Source organism: Colius striatus, chromosome 5 (assembly GCF_028858725.1).
Source record: "Colius striatus isolate bColStr4 chromosome 5, bColStr4.1.hap1, whole genome shotgun sequence".
Classification (NCBI taxonomy): Eukaryota; Metazoa; Chordata; class Aves; order Coliiformes; family Coliidae; genus Colius; species Colius striatus.
Window position 1 is genome coordinate 5,396,846 of NC_084763.1, and position 20,170 is coordinate 5,417,015.

A 20,170-nucleotide genomic window follows, 5' to 3' on the forward strand; every position below is an offset into this window, starting at 1 on the left:
TTTTCCTTATGTTTAAGTGGAACTTTTTATGTTCCAGCTTCATCCCATCACCCCTTGTCGTGTTGCTAGCTACTATAGAAAAAAGGGATGTCCCAACCTCCTGACACCCACCCTTTAGATATTTGTAAATGTTAATAAGATCACCCCTCAATCTATTCTTATTTTTACTTTTCAATTGGTGAAGGTTGCTTTCTTCTTTGCATAATGGCAATGAGCCCTTTCCTCTCTCACTGCCCCAACCTAGAGAATTATAAGCCATTACATTCTGGATCAACTGAAGCCATTTCACAGCTTGCTATCGAATTATCCATTACCTAGATTAGCATAATACTGTGGTGCTTTTGTTGTTGTTTTTGTGTGTGTTTTAGACTCAGCACTGGAATGCTGACTTTGTGACTGAGAGAAAATTCATTGTGTATATAGTCTGGAGTGACTGAGAAAGGGAAACCTGAGAAGGCACATCAGCTGTATTTGGGGAGAGATTTTTTTGCCACTTGATGATAGGTAAAGGAACAACTTGCTTTACTGGGTTGCTCGTAGGGTGCTGTAAACACAGTCGTGAAGCAAATATATGAAGCAAGGCATAAATGTTGCCCTGATAAAACCTACAGTAATAAATGTCTGATAACCTGTTTGCTTATGTACCACAGGCATAAGTTCCTGTGGACACTGAACTGGGAAGTGCAGCCTAGCTTTTAACCATAGAACTACAGAATGGTAGGGGTTGGGAGGGACCTTTAGAGACCATCCAGTTCAATGCCCCTTGCCAAAGCAGGTCCCACCTAGATCAGGTCACACAGGAACGTGTCCAGGTGGGTTTTGAAGACCTCCAAGGAAGGAGCCTCCACACCCTCCCTGGGCAGCCTGTGCCAGGGCTCCCTCACTGAAACAGGGAAAGAGTTTTTCCTCATGTTTAAATGGAAGTTTTTTGTGTTCCAGCTTCATCCCATCACCCCTTGTCCTGTTGCTGGATACAATAGAAAAAAGTGCTGCCCCAACCTCCTGACACCCACCATTTATACAGTTACAAATATTAATGAGTGTGAATTATTATGAATGATAATGATCCATCAGCTTTTATTATCATTTTGAGATGAGATGGTGCTCAGTGCAGCTGCAGTTCTCATGTTTCTGATGAAAAGTGTAGTGTCTTAATTGCTTCAAGTGAAGGAAATGCCCTCATTAGGACTTTGCTGCTTTTCTCAGGAGACAGAAATCCCTCCCCCCTGTTAGTTACAGCTACAGCCGGGGAAGGGCTGAGCGCTGCCGGACTGCTGCTCCCCACGGGATGGCGCTTGGGATGTATTTATTGCAAAGAGCTGCCCTGCATTTACACCTTCCCTCGCTGGGAAACTACCTGCAAACCTCACAGTTCGTGTCTTTTCTCCTAAAAATTGTAGCTTCTGGTTTTCTTTTGTTTCCTTATGTGAATGGAGCTTTCTCACAAGGGTTTCAACTAAAACATGGACTTGGTTCTGGAGCCTGCAAGCCAGTACTTTGCTTGCTTGCCTTTTTTTGTTTGCTAGGATTACGTTATCAGCCATTTGCATGCAGGGATTTGGACAGTGGGTATGAGGAAAGGTGTGTTTCCTAGTGCACTTTCTGCTAAAGGATTTGTGCTTGCGTAGAAATGCTTGATCTGTTATTGGCCAGGGTGGTGGCTGTGTTGGTCTGCCAGCCCCTCAGTGAAGCTGTTTTCAGGTAAAGCAGAGGCCCTTCATTCTTGTTTGTAGATGTGAATGTTTCTGAAAGATGCAAATGAGAATTCACACCACGATTTACGTGAACACAAAGGTGTTGTTAAGCTTCTGAGGTAGAGCCAAAGCGTGAACAGTGAAGAATGATCAAGTTTAAGATGGCATCTATGAAATAATACAACAGTAGCTTTGAAATTCTTCATTTTCATTGTTGTCATGGCTTGTAATATATTTTTTTAGTTGGTTAATCCATGAAAGAGGCACCATCTCCTCACAAATAGTTCACTGCCACCCTCTGAACAGCTCCATGCACGAGCCAGGCAGCCCATTAGTAGCAGAAAGCACAAAGTGTGGTACTACAGGATATCCTTATCTCTGCATGTGAGCAGGAACTAACAGCTCTTGCAAGTGTAAATACTCCACCTGCTCATTGTGGGGAGGGTGGAAAGCTGCAAGGTGGATAACAGACATACTGAAATCCAGCTATAGTAAAATCAATACCCTGAAGGCGAGTCCTCCTCCAAGAAATGATGTGTGTTCCTAGCACGATTTTGGCTAACGTGGAATAAAACCATAGGGATGCCAAGGCAGCTCGTGACTTTCACCTGTGCTGCCAATGTAGCAAAAAACCTGTTTAAGTTTCCCAACCAATGAGTTAGGAAAACTCTTTGATATGTGTTAAAGCTTAAGCTAGAATCAGGAACGTTTTGGGATCAGTGGCTAAGGTAAAGTAACAGCTTGCTGCTGCCAAAACAGGAGTGAAATGAATACCTCCTTCGTGCCTTCCCTCCACCTGCCTCCATCTGGTTCAGTACCTCTCCCTTGTCAGCTCTAGCACACATTTGGGCCTGTTTGCCAACCTACATACTCCTTACAGCCAAGTGCAGGACAGGAAGGTGTGGGCTGACACTCTTGTAGCAGCACTAGGTCGTTAGAGTCATTTACCGTGTCTCATAGAACCCCATCCTCATCTTTTTTTATCCTGCTGAAGCTGTGCAGCTTAGCAATATGGTCCAGCCATGCCATCCTCTGAAATAAATGGAAGGGCTGCTGTATGGCTCTACAGGATTTCACTGAGCTTTGGATAGGGGCAGTAGAGATCAACCTAAAAGGTATGATCCTAGGAAGACTGATGCTTTTTCAGGGTGAAGAGGAATTGTGATTCTACTCTTGTCAGTATAGATTGTTTGCATTAACTGAGGTGTGTATGTATTGCTACGCCAAAAGAGCTGCTAAGCACTTAAAGCTAAGCAGGTCTATAAAAAACCTTCCAGGGGAATTGTGGATGTCTTGCTGCATGATGAAGTTTGGCAGTACTTCATGGTACAACAGTGAGGTGGAAACATGGGGAAGATCTGCCCCTCTGGACTGCCAGAGCTCCCTAGCAAATCTTGTGTCCTAAACCATATGTTTTGATAGGCAAGAGAGGGTTTTTCAAGGTACTTATTAAATAAATGGAGGTAATGCAAGTAAAGAGAGATTCTAGTAACTAGCTTAGACTAGATACCTAACTGTAAATAGCTCGAGTTTAATGAGGTATATCTCCACTAAGCTACACTCTCCTAAAATACAAGTGCAAGGTTTAGCCACAACTTTCCATCTCGTAAAGCTCATGATTGTTTCTCTCCTGGGTACAAATGATGAACTGATTTAGCACAGCTTTCAGATCTTTTTGCTAGTAGTTGAGCAATATCTGAGTGTTTTTCATTAGCTGATTGTTGAGCAGGGATTGGAATGAGCTGTTGAATGACCTGCAAGATATGTCTGGAAAAAAATTCTCTTTGTACAATTTGAGGAACCACCATGATGATAAATACAGATTTTGAATTAAGAAAGGTGAAATGACACCAGACTTCTATGTGTATGTAAAAGCTTGTCATAACATATTGTAAAGCTAAAGTGGAAGCACACCAATTTGCAAAGCTCACTTGGCAGAAAAGGCTTTTTCTTCTGCAAAAGCTGATTGATTAGGAGAACAAATCCCAGGATAAACCCATGGTTCCCTTTCTATTGTAGCTAGCCATGTACTTTCAAATCCTGATTCTCCAAAAGGGCCTGCTGCATCCTGAAGGTGAGCTATAAGGCAATAATTTAGCTGTGTAATTGATTCATAGATAACTGAGACAAAAATTGGGCAGAAAGCTGGTGAAGTGCTACACACCACAGCACAGTTTGCTGCGTGAGAGATGAGGACACATTACAAACACGATGTGTCAACCCAGGAAGAGCAGTCTGACTAGTAGGGTTTGTGAGAGAGTTGTCAGAATTCAAGCTTCATGGGAGAGCTGGAGGTGAGTGACCCATCCATAAATACTGCTGCCAAGGGAGTGGTAGAGACAACACAGCTTTTTGTCTCTCCAGCAGTGTCTGGTCCTGTTGTAGTAGGAGAGTGATTTCTGTCTGAGAATTGCTCTAGATCATCCTCTTAGACCTGTTGAGATGTGCCTACCACTTCTGGTCCCAGGCTGCATTCTTCTTTGCCTCCTCCTGGGTGGTTTTGTCACGGTTATGCTCCGCTCCAAAGAATTCATCACTTTTCAAACCACCTAATTCCACCTTACTTCATGGACTTAACTGAAGCACTAAACAGACTGTCTAATTATTCAAAACTTTTCTCTTAGCAGTCAACAGAATGTTTCCAGAAGCAGATAGCATTACAGGTGAAGCAGGTTGCTCTGAGAGATGCCCGTCTCTCTATGGACTGCAATAGAAATGAAGGGAAATTGGGACCTAATCAGATAGTACTGGTCCAGAAAATGAGTCAGTATGTATCTGGACAGTAGTTGTTTTAACAGCCATGAGATATTTTCAGACTTTCTGCAAGGGCTGACAAAAATATCTCCCTTTACACGTTATGAAATGTTAGGCAGGCACCCTGCTGAACACACTAGCAAAATGATTTTGCTTTTCTTCTGTTCAGCTTCCAAAATAGGAGACTTGTGGTCTAGTCTGTAACTCCCACTGTACTTAACCGAGCCTCTGAATACTTGCTGCCTTTACAGATCCAAGAATAAGAAAAGAAGGTGATCCTGAAGATGAAACATGTTTCCAAGGAGGTTGGCATCTTGAACACAGACCTCCCTGTAGAGGATCTGCCTACACAAATAATCACTGGGAAAGCTGAGAGTCTTAACCACCATCATGTAATAAAAGAGAGTTTTTGTTCAAAACTTGATTCCAGTAGTCTGATGACATAGATGAGGCTCAAGACCAAGAGGTCAGGGGGAATGTTCAGCTGAAATCTGGACACAAATGCCACGTCACAAGTTACTTCATTCCTACACTTGACTTTCTTCTTCTGCAGCATGCCTGAGAGTGGTGGCAGTGCAGAGCTGGGCATGGGAAATGCCACTGAGGCATATTTTAGTCATTGCACACAGATACATAATTTTGGTAGTTTTTCCACAATATAAAATGAAGCAGGAATGATAACTAGAATCCAACAAGTATGAGTTTACTGTCATTCTTCTGTAAAGGCAGGTTATTTTTTATCAACATGTTTTCTTTCTAGCTTCCCTGGAGAGTGCTCATACCTATACTTTTCTAGGAAGCTGTTTTTCTTCCTGTGCCTCTACAGTAATTCTACCATTCTTCTGATTTGTTTGAAGGATTTTGATGATCTATCAGAAACAGACAGAAGCAGTGAGGATCAGCATCATGGTATCGAGCCTGATCTTATGGACGAGGAGCTGAAATCCAGGTTGTTTCAGCTCGCTGCAAAAATGAGTGACAAGGAAACATCTTCTGGTGAAGATCAAGAGTCAGAACCTAGAACAGACCCTGAAAGCCAGAAGGAGAATTTATCCTCAGAGGAAAATGGCAGAAGTATTCAGGAAGAGTTAAAGAAGGTGAGTGGTCATTGTAGAGGAGCTGGGACAGTATTGTAAAGGTTAGAATCCACAAGGAGAAAACTCTGGTTAGAAAATGGAACATATTTGCTTTAAAAACCTTCATGTTTAAAAAAAAACCCACTGTGTCTGAGCCTGCAACCCTTGTGCAGGTAAAACTTCAGTTAAGGTGTATGTTCCACCCTATGAGCCTACTGCATCCATTCAAAGCAGCAAACTCAGCTTGTGTGATGAACCTGTTAAGTGGCTGATGCTAATGGAATGATGTCAGTTTATGCTGACTGAGAGCTTATACATCTTTATTTAAGAACATAGCCAGTTCTTTTTACCTCCTTGCTAACCAGCTGATGTAAGTGGCATTTTGGGTCCTTTGGGGTTTTTTTTAACTCTGCCCCTTTTAGTACCATGTATTTCTTTCTGATGTCATAGATTCTTCTTGTGCCTCCCTGTTGGAGTCTTCCATGACACTTTAAAGCCTTTCAGCCCTGTTACTCTGTCAGTTAATAGGCTGCTATGAATAGTATCATGCTCTAGTGAAACTGAAATCTAGTGTCAATTCTGATAATGTAAAAGATGCTCAGTTTGTGCTGTTTCTTCCTTATGATGAGATACTTGATTTCAGTGTCTCTCCATGGGATTTAGCACCTGTTCTCCTGCATTTCTACCTCAAAAGCCCAGTGATACCTCTTGCCAGTCAAGCATTCTTTTCCCTTAGATCCACTTAGGCTTGTTCTTGTGTGCTGTGTGTCTTGACTCACCCCTTGGGGTCTTGTCTGCAGAGCAGCTCAGCTTTGGCAGGGGCTGTGGACTGCTTTCTGAAGGAAGTCTGTTTTTCATCATTTTAAAAGTGTTTTGTTCAAATTATACAAAGAACTAACACACGAGGAGGTGGAATCAGGATCAAATGACTCCAGTGGATGATAGAGATGCTGCCAAAGTGTGTAGAAATGATGTTGGCAATGCCAATGCCCATCCTGGAGTTGAATCTAGTGAGGGACACAAAGGGAAATAAAAAAGGTTCCTACAGCAGCAAAAGTCAGATGTGGGAGCTGGTGAAAGATAACAAGAAGGTTAAAGTTACATGATGTGGTTTGCACCTCAATTTACAGGTTATATTTGCCCCTCCAGAATCCCAAGCCCCTGAGACCTATGAGAGATCAAACAAAAGCCTTATCACCAAGACTTGTGAGCAGCATTCAGTTTAGCTTGTCTTTGGTATACAGAGGCAAACCAACAATATCAGATTATCCAACAGCATATATAGGCTAACTGGGGTATAATATGATGCAATTAATGTCCAGAATTAAAGGCTGGGAATAGGACTCTCTGAAACACTCCTGTGGGGTAAACTGAGCACAGAAAATGGCAAATGTATGTTTTGTGGTGCTTATTCAATCTGCCTGCATCTACAAAGTAATATTAGTTATTTTTTCCACCTCTAATTTTATTCTTCCTTCAACATTTGTATGTCACTTATTTAAAATAAAGGTAAGGGTTCTTTCCCCTCAGTAAAATGTTCTTGAATGTAAAGAAATAAATGCCATGCCAAGTCCAGCAAAAAGGGAATGCTTGGAGTTCCTAATTCCTAGTTTTGGATGGATAAAAAGTGTCTTGTTCATGGAGGCAGTATATATTCCTTCTGTCCATAACAAAGAAACTGAAATATCCCAGTACTATTCATGGTCATGACTTCAGCAGAATTGATGGAGGAACTTGCTCCAGCTGCAGAGAAACAAGGAGGCTGTTTTCATTGTTGTTCCTGACAGTTATCTTTAAAGGTGATTTAAAATCTTCTGATGCGTGCCCTTCTCTTTGGAAAACTGACTGACCAATATCTTACAATGAAATACTGAAGGTGACAGTGTGTGATACCAGTTGTGGCTATGGTAACCTAAAATACAATGACATAGCTAAACTGGTAACACATGCAATGACATTAAGATGAGTAGATGGCTTGTCTCGGTGCAAAGAAGCATAGAAAAAGTATTTTCAGGGAACCAGTAATTTTAGATGCCTTAAAAATGTCTCAATATGCTGTCTCTTTAAGAAGCTTGATTTTTGGAGAATGTGTGTGTAGGGAATTAAAGATCTTTCAGACTGGCATTCAACATTCTCAGCCAGAGACTCAGACTTCTGACTTGGGCATCCAGTTGCAAATCAGGTATCCAGAAGCACCAATTCTAGAGCATTAAAATCAGAGCTCAGGTGCCTGCAGTCTCCTCTGAGCTCCTCACCACAAATTAAATGCTATATTTTAGCCATCTTGCTTACATTTTAGCCATGCTGCCTGCCTTTGTTAGCATTTAGTCTTCTATTCTCACAAGCTTATTCTGGAACACATTAGCAACCTTAAATCACCTGGAATTTCTACTTATAGTACCCTTGACAGTAGAGGAAGATTTTGAAAACATGTTTCTTGAGTCAGTAGAAATTAAGTACCTGGTGCTCAGGAAAGTCTTTCACATGTCTGCACCTATAAAAATCTGGACTTTTGATTCTAATGGAAGCTGGAAGTGTCATATAATCACATGTTTAAAGCCAATGCTTTAAAAAGGGTACTCAGTATATTAAGATCTGAAGCAATGGCAAGAACTGGCACATCTGGAGTAAGAAGTTAGCTGAAGCTGAGCTTTTATGGGTTCTCAGTTCTCACTCCAACTGAGCTGTTGAGTTGTATGTCTGCCTTTACAATACAAGCTTGAAAACGTGGGCTGCTTCGTTAGTTCTTGTGGGATACTTGAGGATTTAAATGGGTGTTCATTAACACAAGTTAATTTGATGTCTTAGGCTTCAATCCTCTCAGACCTACAGCACAATAACTTTCAACATTCTGAAGTCTGTAACTAAAATGATCTTAAGGAGATCCACAGCTCTGTAAAAAAAAAACACCCCAAACCATAACCCTGCAGCAGACTTGTTTTTATGGACTTGTTTTTATGTAGTTTGTGGTCTTTCAGGTGTCTGCAGACCCTGAAAAGCCTGCTTGTCTCAGTCATACAGTGAAAGCCTGTGGAGGCCTCTAAGCTTGGAGCAGAGTTATCCTTTTTTCAGCCCCTCTAGACTTCAGATGTTGACAAAACACGAATCACATTGTGCAACTGTTGTATTAATTAAGCACCTTGTTAGTACAGAGATTTGCACAGTGATTTCTGCCTTGCTCTTTTTTTTCCTCTTTGGTTGGAGTTTTATTGCTTCACAAACCAAATACCTGAAGAAAAAAGCAAAATGTAAATCCCCTTGGAAGGATGTTAATGGCACCAATGCTGAGAGTGGCAAGCCTGATAAATGGAGTGTATTTATTTCTTGCTCTTCTATCCTCTCTCTTCTTTTAATGCTTTCATGAAGATGAATAAGCCAAGTCTACATTTCATGCTATATCCCAGAATGACATTCTAGAAGGCAGTTTCAGCAGTGCCTGATGCAGACTGCATTTTGAATGCAGTATAGCACTGTGGCCACTTGATCAGAACCTATAGAGATGCTGCCTAAAAAACACAACAGCTCCTGCTATTTTTGCAGTTTGCCCCACATAGCATAAAAACTGCAATAGCTGTTAAAACCTTGCTAGTATTTCTCTTCTTGTCTCCTACTTTGTACTCCTCCTTGCTTAAGATATGCAAAGGAGTGAGTTAAACTTCAGGAGTAACAGATTTCTCTCCCCTTTGCATTAGTTGATGCAACCTGCTGTGTGCTTGAGGTATTTTCTTTAACCCCTTTATGCATTTATTTATGCTCAGGGAATCTTACAAGCAAGGCTCAGTAACTGTTTAAATCCTGCTGGTTTCTGTTGACCTTATTACATGACCACACACACAATAGCTCTTCTCTGAGTGACAACCTGTGAGATTAAATAACACAGTGGGATTCTGTTTTCTAAGTGAAACCTCCCAAGTTCCTTGACAGTATGAATAACAGCATAAATATTCCTCCCATAAAAGATTATGGTTCTCTGGAAACACCATATTCATCTTTGGGTTTATAAAGCTTTATTTTAGGGAAGGTATGTACTACAAGGATCATCTTCATGTGTATTTGTAGCAGAGGCCTGTACTCTTTGTTTCAAGAGTACATCTTATGTTTTTCACCAGGTAAATGAGCACTTTTCAACTGCTGGTGTAATGATGGACACTTGGTAGAAAGTCTGCCTGGCCCTTCTCTTCAGTGAGAAGAATAGCTGTGAATGGGGATGCATGTTACTGCAGCAGGAGAGACAGCCAGCAGCCTGGTGTGGCTGTGCCTGGAGCTGGCCTTGGAGAGGGTGGCCAGGGCTTAGTAAGGGATCAATCAGGCAAGAGAGAGCTCATGGAACTTGGTTGCTGGAGAGAAACACACTCAAAGCCTTGATGGAGCTGGAGAAACCATTGGACATGCACATGTCAATGGATCCCTCCTGTGTGTCACTAACCTGTGAAAGCATCACAGGAGGGATGGCTGTTGTGTTCTGACAGCAGCTCAATAAAAACAAGAGAGAACCTGCTTGTGATCCCTACCTTGCAGCTCCCTGAACTCCTGTGCCTCTGGGTTGGTGCACTGGTCTAGGCAGGGCTTAGCAAGAAACTTCCATCCAGCTTCATATGCCTGAAAGCTTTAGAAATGACAGTGAAAGTTCCTAAATGAGCCAGAACCCCAGGACTCACTTAAACAAGAAAACATGATAGCTTTCCTGGGAGCTTTGTTACATTGCTACTCTTGTGCTAATAAATCTGAACAGTATAATACAATGACATCTTCCTGGGTTAACAACTCAGAATACCATCGTGTGCCTGTTGTCTCATTTTGGTTTTAATGCAAGATGCTAGCAGTAATTCCTGTGTTTGGGTGGACTGTGGCTTTTATCATGGTGTTAATTATCTGGGCAGTCTTCCAGAATGCAGGATTGAAATCTAAATATGGGCAGCATTGTAAAAAATGGTCTTTAAAGTTTATGAACTGCAGATAAATCTGTGCCCAGGGTTTTGAGTGACAGGAGAGAAAAAAAAGCTTTTGGTTAAATGTGAAACAGTGGCTCTTTCTTCTAAAGGAGATATGAGACTTTAATCTTCATCTTGGACTAATGAATCCCAAGATTTAAGTTGTCAGGTCAACAAAGCAGTGAAGTCCATGTTCAGTTTTAAACTGAGGATGAAGTAGTTTGCTGGACAAAAATGCCATTTAAGAGATTTCTCCCAAATATTTACTGTTATTGATTCACATTTAGTATGAAAAATTGAGTTGATCCTGTAAGTTTATTTTGTCAAAATCTGAGTCTTCAGTTTCAAGCAAAATAGTTGCTTCACGACCATAAATATCTGGGGTTTTTTTATAAGCTTTTAAAAGTGAGAAGTAATCACAGAATCTTAAGGGTTAGAAGGGACCTCAAAAGCTCATCCAGTGCAACCCCCCTGCCAGAGCAGCACCACCTAGAGCAGGGCACACAGGGACTCATCCAGCTGGGTTTGAATGTCTCCAGAGAAGGAGACTCCACAGCCCATCTGGGCAGCCCCTGCCAGTGCTCCCTCACCTCAACAGGGAACAAATCCTTCCTTGTGTTTCTTTGGAACCTCTTTTGTTCCAGCTTGTACCCATTGCCCCTTGCCCTATCACTGGCCATCACTGAGAACAGCCTGGCTCCATCCTCCTGACACCCACCCTTTATGGATTTGTAAACACAAATGAGGTCACCCCTCAGTCTCCTCCAAGCTGCAGAGCCCCAGCTCCCTCAGCCTTTCATCACAAGGGAGATGTTCCACTCCATTATCTCTGTGGCCCTGCACTGAACTCTCTTCAGCAGCTCCCTGTCCTTCTGGAACTGAGGGGCTCAGAACTATTCCTCCAATTCTGATGCTATCTGGGCTCAATACAGTTGCATAATATATAGACAGTCCACCTGAGATGCCCAAGTGTATCCTACAGGACCTTAAGCTGCTAGTCCAGAGGAAATGTGCATCTCATGGGTCCGTGTCACATCTGACAGCAGGGTTGGAAAATCCTCAAATACTTCAAGCTGTTTCAAACTGCACCTTGTCAGCCTGTGTTCAAGCAACTGAACCAAAGCCCTGTTAAATCTACCTGGAGAAGTGCAGAATAGGTGAGATTTCAGCTGGCTTCACATGGGGGGAATGGAGCATCTTTATAAACAAGACTCTCCTAGTCTCAGGTTTGATACTTTTGTGTGTGCACACCCAAGTCAGCTCTGTCCAATGTGCAAGTAACGGGAATCTCCTTCAGTTGTCTGGTCACCAAAGATTGAAAAATGTAAAAGCCATTTTACAGCTGCAGAAGACTAGTGAAGTAAGTTGCTGTAACAGAATGGAAGGAAAATAGACTGGAACAAAAAAGTTACTATTTCCTTATCATCTTTTGGAAGCAGCCCAGAGCCTCGACAGTGACAGATGAGCTCTTCCAGACCTAGCTGAAAGAGTTTCCAGAAAATGCTGCTCTTCAGTTGGACAATGCTTCTGTCATGGCATAAACAACAGGGTAATTGTGGTTGGGTCATTACTTCAAGGCAAAACCAGCTAGTTTAGTTTAAATGGACCGAAGTAAGTTAGGAGGATTAATTAAGGTAAGCCTACTGACTTGGCAGTGGATAGTGATAGTAAGAATGGGTTTACTTGGACAGCAAAGTCCAAGATAGAAACTACAGCAAATGGTAGGAAGAGATTTGTCACAAGAGGTTTTATTTAACTCATCCCAGGTGTTTCTGATGTGAGCATCTGACCACAGCATAAGTGAGGTATAGACCCTATTTTAACTAGAAATGCACGTAGCATCTAAATTGTAGGCTCAAAAAAAAAAAGGAAGATAATTGGCTTTTTCTTGACAGTGCTGCAAAAGCCTTTTTCTCCTGCTAGTTCTGGTTTCTTTTGTGGTGGTGGAAATCAGTGTTTCCCATCAATTTCATTTCATTCAAAAGGGATGTAATATTTGTCTTAATGAGATCTGTTATTCTTAATTCCACAAAGAAAGATGAATTAGGCTTTGCTTTACTGTATTTCAGCAATAACTGTAAAATCTAAGTTTTATGGTGTTTTATATTTGCTAGTGTCTTGATCCTCTCTATTCATCCTAAAGTTCTCTGTAAGTCTGAACCTATATGAATGTTAACTTTTGCAGCTGTTAATATAACTTTTCTGCCTTTTCATTTAACTGCTTTCCCACTATCTAGGAAAAACAAAAGGCTTTTGATCTTCATTTAAAGCTGCAGTTTTTATCCACTGTGTTGCAGCAGGTGAGAATGCTTTGTTTTCTCTGTGTCTTTTTGCATCTCTTACATAGTAAGAGATGCTGTAAAGGGATATTGGGGGTTTCCACGTTTCCCAAGCAAAACTCTCAAGTTCAAAATGTTTTCCTGGAAATATCAGACCTGAAAAATCCTACCTTTCAGCCACAGTCAGTAATCACTGCAGAGCATTGGTTTACAATCAAGTCTAGCCCTGTGTAATGATGGGAGTGATGGGCATGAAGGAGACTTGTGGAGCAGAATGACTCTCTTCTTTGGCTTTGTGGTGAGAATTTGGTTGTATCAAGAAAGAAGAGAATTTGATTGTATCTAGCCTCGTGTAACGATGGGAGTGATGGGCATGAAGGAGACTTGTGGGGCAGAATGACTCTCTTCTTTGGCTTTGTGGTGAGAATTTGGTTGTATCAGGAAAGAACAACAGAGGGCAGAGGCAAAGGTGTGTAATCTTCCTTCTCTCCTGTACTTGCCTACATGAAGAAAGTTGAAACGCAAAAGATTAACATTGCAGCAATAAGGTTTTTACTTTTCTGGCTATAGTGGTCTTCAAAAACCTTTCTAAGCTCCAAATTACAAAAGTAAACAAAAGCCTTAATTCACTGTAGAGGCTGTACATAGTGTACACATAGAGTAGGCACTTTCTCACTTTGCTACTACCGTCTGTTGTTACCATGTGTCTAGGCGAGAGGAGGTTTCATATTGTGTGCTTTTTGAGTCTCAGATCATGAGAATCAGATATTGAAGCAGGTTTTCATTTTATTTCCTCAGCAAATATACTTTTATCTTGTATTTTAAAATACATGTTGCTTTTTGTGTTGTACATAGTGCTAAGCAAATTCGGTCCCTAGCATTCTCTCAGTCACAGGAATCACTTTTTTCGTGTCAAATGTTGATGCTCAATTCAGCAAAACACTCCTCAGCTTTATTCTTACTTTCAGAGTTAAATTTTGTACTGTGAATTTTAATAACCTTTTACTCCCTTTGATTTTCTTTATTTGCTCCTTAAACCATCCTCAGCATTTTTACTCTTTTACCATCTTTGCCCTGCCATCAGCCTGTGCCCATGGTAGTTACTCCTAGAGAAACCTGTGCAGATTTTAAGACTGTAATATTTCCATTTGGAGCTGGGATCATACTATTTCACTTCTTGGTAAATAACTTCCTTTCTTGTGATTCTAGGCAACTTCTCTCAAGGCACGAGGCATTACAAATGATTAGGAATAACATCTGTAACCACATTAGGACAATGAATTGAATTCATTAGTAAAAATCTCATATTCAGAATTACCTGGCACGATTAAAGAGAGAGGCTGTGTATCTCTGTCTCACATGTTGGAGAAAGTCAGTAGGGCAATAGTAAGACAATTTAGCTTTCTTTTTCTAAACAGTCAAATTCAAGGCAGGAAGTCTTCAACTTGCACAGAAGATTAATTCCTTAATGCCATAGTATATCACAGTATAATTGTCTTCCATCAAGTATCAAGACAAATTTTAGCTTCCTTTCCTAGTCTTTTTGGTAATGAGTGCTTAGGGATCACTTTTAGGCCAAAGATCTTTTGAAGGTCAGGGCTGACAACTGCCATTTTGATGGCTGGGCATTAATGGCTCTCTTCCTCCCACACTTGACTGGTGTCCCAGATCCTGCTTGCCTGGGAAGGAGATGGATGTCTGGTGGGCTTTTCAGGTCCTGCTCAAAGCTGTACAATGAGCTCCTAAGGAGTGGGAAGATGAGGGAGGCAGGTTTGGAGTTTGGTTTTGTTGTGGTCAAGTTTGGATTCATTCAAGTTGATCTGAAATAAATGAATCAAGCAGTGGCAAAGCAAAACTTGTCTTCTTCCCAGCCCCTCTCAGCTCCTTACAAAAAACGTGAGGGATATCAACTGTGAAACAGGCAGGTGACCTGAAGCAGGTGACTTGAGACTAGGCAATACTGCCAGGGCTGCTAGTGATGGGAAGGTTTTTCTTGCTCTACCTCTTGATCTAACTGTTGATGTCATCTGTTCTGTATTGAAGTGCATATCATTGCCTCCCATGCCAGTTCAACAGAGCCTAGCAATGGCATAACATTATAGTAGCAAAAAGGAGAAGATTCTCGTGGCTCACTGCAACATGGAGGAAAAAATCAGTGCAAGTGGTAGAGAACTGAACTACTTTAAGAGCATTAAAAATAAAAGCAACAGTGGTCATGCAGAGGAACCTCTGAGGAAGTGTCACAGGCTGCTGAGATGCTTACAAGGACTTAATGCTCACCTACTCTCAACACTTTGGCCAGTTAAGGTTGATTCACTTTCACCGTCTTGCTTTCCTTCAGTTACTCATCATCCTTTGTGCAAGGATGCAAATACTGCTCTACAAAGAACCTTCTAGTGTAATATCCTTAAGTAAAACAACAGAAGAAACGTTGGCATTAGCAGGGCAAGGAAATGGCCAACAGTGAGCAAGAGCTAGCTTAGACCACTTCAATAAAAGAGGAATGCTTTCCATCTGTCCAATCACACATAGAAATGAGAGCAAAGAAGTTTTACAAGATGCTGTTTGTTACATTCAGTGCACACACACGTGTGTCTGTGCTTGCATACCCACACCTTTTTAGTATTTCATGGGGTTTAAAACTCCCACAAAGGATCTGGGGAAGTGAGCATCTCATTTAAACTGTGTCTTTAACATATTTGTGACTGTGGGCATTAACTACCATTAAAAATAAAAGATAAATGCATGCTTTCCTCATTTCATTAACCTCTTAGTCTCAGATTCAATAAAAGATGGCATCCTCAAACCAGTAGAAAGAGTCAAATTTGGACCAGATGCATTGGTTTAATTTGGGAGTGGTTGTGTTAATCCATAAGTAGGTTAGCACAGTTGAATTCAGAATGCATCCCAGCATGTTGAGAATGGTTGTGCTTAGCTTTTCTGTGATAGATATTTGTAACAGAGATCACTTTCTGTGTCTGTCACATCCGTATCAGTTCTTTGACTCAGTTGACAAGACAGACAAGAAAGACTTCCTCGTGGCATGAGAGCTGTCTCTGATTCACTTACAGATGTTAGCAATGACCTTTGCTGCAAGGGCAAGATGAATTACACAGCCAAGAGGTCTTGACAGCAATTTGAAATGTCCACCTACCAGGATGATGTTGGGGGGGGGGGTGTGTCTGTGAATTTTAGGTGATTTGTATAGAGCCTGATAAATCCTGAGTTTGGTATGGGAGGGAGGGGAGAGGGTTGTGGAGGACTAAAATTCCAGGAGGGGGTTTTTTTCACTTACACATTGTATCTAGAGTACCCCACTAGGTTTGCAAACTGGCCATTTTGGAACATGAGCTGTTTTAACAGCTTTTAACAGTTGTAAACACATATGCAAAACCATGAATTCGGTATCCAGTTTTCCCCATTTGAAAACATTTGATCCCCCTACATGTTGAATTTCTGTCTCCCTCAGGCAGACATTTCTCTCTTCTTCTCTGTAAAATGCAATCCAGAGCAAAGCTGAGTTCTAGATATCATAGAATCATAGAATGGTAGGGGTTGGAAGGGACCTTTAGAGATCATCTGATCCAACTCCCTTGCAGAAGCAGGTCCCACCTAGATCAGGTCACACAGGAACGTGTCCAGGTGGGTCTTGAAGACCTCCAAGGAAGGAGCCTCCACACCCTCCCTGGGCAGCCTGTGCCAGGGCTCCCTCACTGAAACACTGAAATAGTTTTTTCTTACGTTTAAGTGGAACTTTTTGTGTTCCAGCTTCATCCCATCACCCCTTGTCGTGTTGCTGGCTACTATAGAAAAAAGGGATGTCCCAACCTCCTGACACCCACCATTTAGATATTTATAAATGTGAATAAGATCTCCCCTCAGTCTCCTCTTCTCCAGACTAAACAGCCCCAGTTCCTGCAGCCTTTCCTTGTATGAAAGATGTTCCATTCCCCTGATCATCTTGGTGGCCCTGCACTGGCCTCTCTCCAGCAGTTCCCTGTCCCTCTTGAGCTGAGGAGCCCAGAACTGGACACAGGACTCCAGATGAGGCCTCACCAGGGCAGAGTAGAGGGGGAGCAGAACCTCCCTTGACCTGCTGCCCACACTCTTCTTGATCCATCCCAGGCTGCCATTGGCCTTCTTGCCCACGAGGGCACATTGCTGGCTCATGGTCAGTTTATTATCAACCAGCACTCCCAGGTCTCTCTCTGCAGAGCTGCTCTTCAGCAGGTCAATCCCCAGCCTGAGAACTAAGAACTTACCTCAAAATTCTAGAAAAGCTAAAATCACACTTGTGCACCAGGGGAAGTTTAGACTGGTAATTAGGACACATTACTGAGAAGGAAATCAAACCCTGGAATAGGCTTTCTAGAGAACTGGTTGATGCCACACACCTCTCGGTGTTTAAGAGACATTTGGACAATGCCCTTAATAACATGCTTTAACTTTGGGTCAGCCCTGAAGTGGTCAGGCAGTGGGACTGGATGATCATTTTAGGTCTTTCTAAGTGAAGAAATACTCTATTCTATCCTATCCCTATCTCTATCCCTATCTAACCTATCCCTATTTCTATCCCTATCCTATCCCTATCCCTATTCCTATCTATCCTATCCCTATCTATTCTATCCCTATTTCTATCCCTATCCTATCCCTAGCTATTCTATCCCTATTTCTATCCCTATCCTATCCCTATCTCTATCCCTATCTATCCTATCCCTATCTCTATCCCTATCTTTTCTATCCCTATTTCTATCCCTATCCCTAGCTATTCTATCCCTATCTATCCTATCCCTATCTCTATCCCTATTTATCCTATCCCTATCTCTATCCCTATCTATCCTATCCCTATCTATCCTATCCCTATCTATCCTATCCCTATCTCTATCCCTATCTATTCTACCCCTATCTCTATCCCTATTCCTCTTGCTGGACTTTTCTTCCCTATCCATTACCTATTGAAAAGGTAGAGTATTTCACTCAAAATCTTGATTTTTAGGAAGCTTTCTGCCACAGAACACTTTACCAGGAAAGCAAGAAACCAAAACACCTGCTCTGTAGTAATGAATCTGTAATAAATGCCAATGTAAATCCTCATGTTCTGGTGTAAGAACACTTTTTTTTCCCAATTTCATTTAATCTTTTTTTAGAAATCCATCATTAACCACAAAAGATAATTAAAAAGTTAAGAAATAACTCACTAAGGTGAGGCTGCAGTTCTTGAAATGGAGTGAAAATGATGAAGAAAACGCTGCAGCGCCCGGCCTTTATCTTTTTTTGTCCACTACTTGTAGAATACAGTAAGAATTATGTACTTGTAAGAGCAAATAATACAACAAAGTAACATTGATTTCTTCTTCAGTCCTATAAAATTATTGATCTGTTTTTAAACTAATTGGTACTTGTGAAAATAAATGGGGAAAAAAAGGAGTAGGCTATTGATGGGGTTCAGGTATTTGTTCTGGGAAAGTGAGTCTGGGGCCGTGTTGGCTGCACTAACAAGCTAAAGATCTGAGTGCTGTAACATACTGTATTTGCTTTGTCTTCCTTCTCTTTAATCTCATGCCTCTGATTATGTCTTGTAATTCAGAGCAGTGATTAATATATTGACACACAGCAATTGAGCACGCTGCTAAAACAGTCGTTTCTCGGTAAAAGTCTTACCTAACATAAAAATGAGCAGTGAATTAAAGGAAAGAGATAATAAAAGAGGTTTTCCAGTTCAACCCACCAGAGCTTGTGTGATTCAAAGGAAAGTTACTTCTACATCCTTGCCTAGGAGGTCAGACAACATATTGATGAATACGATGTTTACATAACACAGAGATGGTTTTAATCAGTTTAATCCTCTGTTCTATAGAATTTACCATATAGAATTCAAAGACTGTCTGCCTCCTCAAGTTTGATCCTCTGATCTGTTGTTTGTGGGGAAAATTTACAGATGGGTGGGCACCTAATTCACATGCATAAGCACTTGCAGGTTTGAAGGATTAATTACATTTAGATCTAAACTTCTCCCACTTTCTTTTAGGCAAAGCACTGCTAAAGGGTATTGCATGTAAATCCAGTGACAGTACTTGTATTGGCTTCATCAGACTTGGGCTCAGTCTCCAAGCTGTATAGTTTGGATGTTGAACTTGATGCTTGAAGGCACATCAGAGGAGTTGTTCTGAAGCCTGAAGCTCTGTGAGAATCATCCTTATCAGGATAGTTAATTATCAATCAGCCTTCAGGAACACTGATAAGACAAGAAAACATGGATAAAACTGCATGCTTTTCCTTGGTATTTGAAACAATATGTTTCATAAATATAGAATTACAGCTCAACCTTTGGGTTTTGACTTATCATGTCATTGGCAGCAAGCATCTTTATAGAATGCTCTGCTCGCAGGGCTGCTGAAGATTTGCTGTCCCCTCTTTGTGGCTGCAATGCAAAAGCTCCTGTGGATATGGAGACAGATGATTCCACATCTGTTTGCCAGTACCCAAAAAGGAAGATAGTGTTTTAAAACCTGTCTAAAACACTATTGCAAAAATAGCCATATCTAGCTCAATGAGGATTTAACAGCTGGATATTTGTGTGCTCACTAAGACTTGGACCATCCTTCCAGGAGAAACCATGTTGCAGAAGACTTGCATGTTGTTTTGCATGCTGTAGCAGTGTGCATATGTGAAAAAGGGAGGGAGAAAAAGAAGTAGATTCCAATTTCATTCCCTAGTTCTTGTGTCTGTTCTCAGCAGGTAGCCAGGTGCATTGTTTTAGCCTGGCTAAAGCTGCCAGCTATTAGCGAGGTGATTTTACATGTTACCCCTCTGTGCTAATTTAATGCTGTTGTTTTCTCTGTCTTGTAACAAAACAGAAGTACTCTGCTGTCTCTCTCTGCAACATATCTACAGAAGTCCTAAAAGTCATCAATGCCACTGAAGAACTGATAGCAGAATCCACCGGTCCCTGCGATTTCCCAGCTGACGCTCAGGACAGGGGAAGAGGGACCTTCCCTCTGGGGACAGACCCCGTGAGACTTGATGAGCAGCTCACCACGCTGGAAGAGAATGTAAGGACATGAATCAGGATGTGAAGGTGTGGTGGGAGTGAGGGACAGTACCAATGTGTATGTGCCAATTGGAAAGGGGAAACTCGTTGGCAGCATCAGTGCATGTTCAGAATTAACTTGGAGTGAGCAAACAAACACGCTAACCCAACAAAAACTCCTATTTCAAAGGGGTGCTCAGCTGCAGTGTTGGGTTTTGAGATTGGTTTTTTTTAATGTGTACTTTAAAATATTTGGAGAGTTGGGTGTTTTGGGATTTACAACTAATTTTGGAGTCTCTATCTCTAAAGTTAACTGGACAGTGCCTGGCTGAAAATCCACATCTCCAAGTCCCAGCAGTGCCTGATGACTGTAAGGACAGGTAGGGAAAGCATGTCCTCAGTCACA

At 41.5% G+C, this 20,170-nt stretch overlaps 1 protein-coding gene across 3 annotated transcripts in view; it reads left to right on the top strand.

Moving 5' to 3' along the window:
- MYRIP (myosin VIIA and Rab interacting protein) overlaps positions 1–20,170 on the top strand; it is a 207,686-nt gene that overhangs the window by 179,131 nt on the left and 8,385 nt on the right. For all 3 annotated transcript variants that reach the window (XM_061996460.1, XM_061996462.1, XM_061996461.1), the window contains exons 11-12: positions 5,306–5,545; positions 19,592–19,786. In XM_061996460.1, coding sequence (XP_061852444.1) covers positions 5,306–5,545; positions 19,592–19,786 — 435 coding nt within the window. The remainder of the gene's footprint in view (positions 1–5,305; positions 5,546–19,591; positions 19,787–20,170) is intronic.